Source organism: Cibotium barometz, chromosome 13 (assembly GCF_041138505.1).
Source record: "Cibotium barometz isolate CiBa-2024 chromosome 13, ASM4113850v1, whole genome shotgun sequence".
Classification (NCBI taxonomy): Eukaryota; Viridiplantae; Streptophyta; class Polypodiopsida; order Cyatheales; family Cibotiaceae; genus Cibotium; species Cibotium barometz.
Window position 1 is genome coordinate 46,269,115 of NC_141058.1, and position 5,419 is coordinate 46,274,533.

The following is a 5,419-nucleotide window of genomic DNA, read 5'->3' on the forward strand; positions in this document are numbered from 1 at the left end:
AAACAGCATTTCAATGGATAGGTTTCCTTTTGTTTCACAACATTTCGCACCAACAACGTTTCGTGGCGTTTTAACCAAGTAAAACGCGTTTTTATGTTACTATGACACACACACACACAATACTACTCACCACACCCCCACCCACCCCCCCCCCCACCCCAAAAAAACCCCGCGAGTACCACAAGGGAATACCACATTGTCCACTTTGCAGGCAGTGGACAAACCCCACAAGTTTGTCACTCGGCCAATTGGAGTGAACACCTTGCACAGCTTTGGAAGGTTTGGGCGTTGCAAGTTGTCCATGGGAACCATAGTCTTTGTCTAGAGCGTGACCTTGAAGGGCAAGTATTGGTACTCGGGGATACCACCCTTCCAAATATTGACCACTTTGTAGGCGGTGGACAAACCACACAAGACTAAGTCCACAAGTTAGTCGACCAGCCGATTGGAGTGAACACCCTGCAAAGCTTTGGAAGATTTGGGTGTCACAAGTTGAGTCACGATCTTTGATGTCCATGGCAACCATCATCCCTATCCAAAACATGAGCTTGAAAGGGCAAGCATTGCACACTGTTGTTGTCGAAATTGTCGAAGAGGAGGGTGGAAGCAAGCAACACAACAATCTAAACAATAACAGCCTGAGGCGTGCCCAACTGCACATGAACGCACCCTTAGTATGACGTCCCCCCAAGAGAATTTGAACACAAGACTTCCCATAGAAAGCCCAAAGCCTTATCCACTAGGCTACCTTTGGGACATGACACATGCTGATTGAGTAGTAGCTCTGCTGTATGGGTAGATGAAGCTGCAACTAAGAAGATACTGTAGGCTCAATTGTAAAAGCACAGTCCGGTTGTTGTGTAGTGATAGGACACTTCTAAAAATTGCCATCTATAATCTAGCACAGGCTTCATTTTTGTAATTATGAATATGCCTTCATAATAGAAGCTGTCATTCTGAGTTTTTCTTGGTGATCCTATTACAGATGTGTTGGAAACAAGACTCCACACAACTCCAGATTAGAAGGCAGCAATTTCCAAGGTTTGCCACAACTGAAAATACTCAAAACCTTCACTATCAATTATGGTCTATAGAGAATGCACAAAACAATACCAGCCTCCTCAGCCTTCTCAATCATCTGTATGACAAGATACCCCGTGTCAACACAAAAAGTTAACCTAAACAACTACAGAACTCTCCTTGTCAAAACAAAGGCTGCCCTTAATTTGGCAATATGCAAGATCATTTGAAAACCTCCCACTGCCCATGGAACAGATGGGGGAGTTGGATGGGTAAAGTTCCACATGCTGGGCCCCACTCGTGGGCATTTGCTGACGTCTCACATGGCCACACCCTGTTTGAAAGCAGGGACCAATTAAAGCCACCCATCAGAGATGGACGGGCAATCTTGCCCACCACCCTTGTAAATGGAAAGGGAGTGATGTGTAACCAGCTTTATTTGTACATACATACCATTCAGCCTAAGCCCTTGCGATTATTAGCATAGCCTTGCTTGGTTTACACTCGAAAGAAAGAAATGTACCCAAGCAATGAGAGGAAAATTATTTCAGCTGCCTTACAGAAGCAACAATGATTCAAAATGAAAAAATACAATGCAAAATAAGATGTCTAAAGCTACAGAATCTCCTCAAGTAGGCTTTTTTAAATATACACACCATGAATCCCACAGATTAACAGAGCCTTATGAACAAAAAAACAGCTATATCATCAAAAATGGCAATTCAAGGTCTCAAAAACATAACCTCGCACACCATGCCTTCAATTAAAGTAAGGTTTAGAATTCCCCTAGCACTTCTGTCGAAAAAGAGACTTTCTTTAAACCCATATAAATTAAAGTAAGGTTTAGAATTTCCCTAAAAGAGAGACTTTCTTTAAACCCATATATAATCCATCCTAGCAACCGATGATTGTCCGAATGGGTTTTTGAGCATCTAAATTTTTGCTTTCTAAGGTATGGTGGGAGCTTCTTCAACAATTACAGAGCTGCAATCTGTCCCTGCACCATGCGGCTTCTCTTAACTCTCATCCACATGCACATCATGCCACTCGTCACCTTCCTTCTCTTCCTCCGGCAGCTTCTCCAAAACAACAGGCCCCTCACCCTCTCTTCCCTCCTCCGGATACCGCACCACGACAACAGGGCAGTCACAATGATGGACACAGTAGTCACTTACACTCCCCAGTCGAGCCTTATGGGTCTTCCTAGATGCCCCGAACCCTCTGCTTCCCATGATAACAGCATTCACCCCAAGCCTCTCCACTTCCAAACAAATACGTTCTTTCATGTCATGGTCCTTCACGATGTGCATCCTGAATGGTATCCCGGCATCTATGATGGGCTTCGCAAGGTCCGCCGCCTTGTTTGATGTGAGCTCATCAAATGACTGCTGTGTGTCCTCATCACTGGTGTCGATGGACTGCTCCATGGCACCCCAGTCAGCCCCATAGAGGACATTGGTGGACTGAACGTGAAGTATAATAACAGTGTCGTCTGGCCGAAGGTAGTTTGCAACTGCCCATCTCACGGCAAATGCACTCTCGTCACTAAGATCCACTGCAATGGCTACCTTTCGGTTCCCATTTTGCAAAGATGAAAGTGGCATCCTGGATTTTTATAAGCAACAAAGGTTAGAGAGTGAAAACTGCAAATGCCTATAATCTGAAACCCTAAAATCTGCAGGTGAACCCTAAATATAATTTAATGAAACTGAAGCTTCTTTACGTACATAAAATTTGTCATCCTTAACGCTAATACATTCTTTACACACACACAGCATACAGTCATGAATGCATGTGCATGCACGCAATCATGTATATGAGTTTATATATGTTTGCGTAACATTTACTATAACCCTAAAAGAGTACAATATTAACGTTACCAACTGTTATAGATATACCTAGACGAATCCAAGAACCTGCCCAAATTCACCTTATAAGAAAGTGTAATTTATAACCTCATGGTAGTCATCCACAAGACATCAACTCCATCATGCATAGTATGGACTAGATACTACGACATCCCCACTAAAGTCATCAGTGCCCCGTAGTGGGTGTAGAACTTGGTATCAATATATGCTACGACATCCCCACTAACGTCATCAGTGGGTGTAGATACTACGACATCCCCACTAACGTCATCAGTGCCCACACACACACAGACCCCCACACACACACACACACAGCATACATTCATACAAAGGTCTGTGTACTGAGTTTCTGTCAGAGCTCCCGAGATACAAGGCAAACTCAGCCATAATGAAGCCTAGCACCAAGGATCATAACAAATAGAAAGAATTATTATTACAACAAAAAGTTAGTTGATAGGGCATATGCACCACTAAAAATAGAAAGAATTAACACACTATCAACTGGTTGCAACTTGGACGAAAACTTCACAATGTGAAATTTGCATGTCCGCTAATACAGCGTAAAGATATACCTAGATGAATGCAGGAACCTGCCCAACTGTTACCCTCAATCCTGAAACCCTAACCTGAGAACGATCTTAAGATTTACCCACTAACTCTAACCCTAACCCTCCTCATATTTTCCTGTAGCCACCCATCCACTGTAACCCAAAAATCTGTAAGCCTAGAAGATGCAACTATTAAAAAATAATCTTGTAGTTGCTCATCACTTGTAACCCTAAAATCTGTAGCCCCGAAAAATGAAACCCTAAAATGTGGAAAATTTTCAAATTTTCTAGTAAACCCTCATCAATAGTGCCCTAACAGATGCGCCCTAAAGGTATTTAAATCTTCAAAGTTGCTTAGCACTGTTTGACAGATACCCTAGAAGTAGTACAATCTTAACATTTTTGTTGTATTCAGTCAATTTTAAATGCTCAAACCCTACCATAAATTCAACCCTTTGTAAACATAAAAGCCGAAACCTTACCGCAGCCTCTAAAAATAGGTAACCCTAAGAATTGAAACACTAAAAATGATACAACCTGTGCAATTTCTTGTGACATTCATCAAAGGTTACCCTAATAGTTTCACCACTGACGTAATAAAATCTGCTTGTTTTCTTGTAGAGCACCAATATGGAACCCTAAAAAATGTAAGGGCTAAAAGTGCATACCTTGACATCATCTTCGAACCTTCAAGCTGAAACCCTAAAAGAAGCAACCCTAAACATGTACAATCATAACATTTTCTTGTAGCCACCCCATCACCTGTAACCCTAAACGTTACTTGAGGCTTCACTGTGTATTTTGCAGGCATGTCCAAGCTATGTTTAAGGTAAAACTGTAAACCAAGCTTAACTTTAATTAATTAAGAATCAACTTTCTTAATTACCAAGCTTAACTTTAATTAATCTCACCTGCAATGAAGGCGAAGCCCGGGTTCCTGCAGAGCTCCAAACCTTCGATGGATCCGCACAACAGCTACTGCTAGTAGGCTTCTTGATTGGATCAAAAAAAAGTGATTAAGACAGATCACGATAATTAGGTCAAGAGGTAGAACAATGCAAGGATAATTTTTATTTGGAACAGTGAGGAGGACATGGGTTCTGCCGCTGCAGACAGCACGCTTTAACAAGCTGAGAGAGAAAGGCTTACCTGCGAGAATGGAGGATGTCTGAGATTTTGAGCTTTAAGTTAATTGAGCTTCAAACCCTGGGTTTTTATTCCTGGCCAAAAATGAGAAATCCCAATTGAAATTCATAAATAATATATTTTATTATTGTTTGCTAACTCGCTTATTTGAGCAAAATTGATTTTAAGAGCTAAATGAGCCTTTCTACTTCATGAAACTTGACCTCTCCATTCCAACAAAAGGTGCTATATTAGGAATTTGAGTGGCACAGTTTCATATAAGAGTCGCAACACTCCTGAAATTTGAAGCCTTCACAAAGCATCAGAGTCCTTCAAAACCTTGACTACCTTTGTTAATACTAGTGGGGCTGTCACCCCCGTCTCCAACGTGTAAGTGCCTCTGTCTCTCACACAGAAAGAAAATACCTAGCACTCTTCCTTTCTTTCTCTCCAACGTGTAAGTGCCTCTGTCTCTCACACAGAAAGAAAATACCTAGCACTCTTCCTTTCTTTCTCTCTCTCACATACACTACATGCCCTACTATTGGAAGCCCCTCGGTCATCTCTGCGCTCTTTCTGGCTCTCGGTCATCTCTGCATTTTTCCATAATATACATAAAATCTCTCTCTCTCTCTCTCTCTCTCTCTCTCTCTCTCTCTCTCTCTCATTAAAGAGGGAGAAGATGGAGAGCTGAAATTCAGAAATCCACCTCGCTTGAAGCATGGAGATCCCGCATCTCAAAGGTTAAGGTCATTTATGCAAAGGGAAGAGGTGACAGCCACCTCTCGTCATGCATCTTCTCCACAAGGCACAAAGGGTGACAGGTATATGTATGCTAGTGCTCATGGAGGGCATGAT

At 42.1% G+C, this 5,419-nt stretch overlaps 1 protein-coding gene across 3 annotated transcripts; it reads right to left on the reverse strand.

Moving 5' to 3' along the window:
- Positions 1-1,725: 1,725 nt before the first annotated feature.
- LOC147632747 (universal stress protein PHOS32-like) lies at positions 1,726-4,697 on the reverse strand. 3 transcript variants are annotated; one of them, XM_086807592.1, is made up of 3 exons: positions 4,586-4,697; positions 4,348-4,425; positions 1,726-2,625 (listed from the first exon to the last, which is right to left on the reverse strand). In XM_086807592.1, the coding sequence occupies exon 3, from the start codon at positions 2,622-2,624 to the stop codon at positions 2,037-2,039; it is 588 nt and encodes a 195-aa protein (XP_086663718.1). In that variant the 5' UTR covers position 2,625; positions 4,348-4,425; positions 4,586-4,697; the 3' UTR covers positions 1,726-2,036. The 3 variants fall into 3 exon arrangements, with proteins under 3 accessions (XP_086663718.1, XP_086663719.1, XP_086663717.1); XM_086807593.1 differs by having other exon boundaries at positions 4,348-4,428; positions 4,586-4,653; XM_086807591.1 differs by lacking the exons at positions 4,348-4,425; positions 4,586-4,697 and adding an exon at positions 4,105-4,341.
- Between the last annotated feature and the right edge of the window lie 722 nt (positions 4,698-5,419).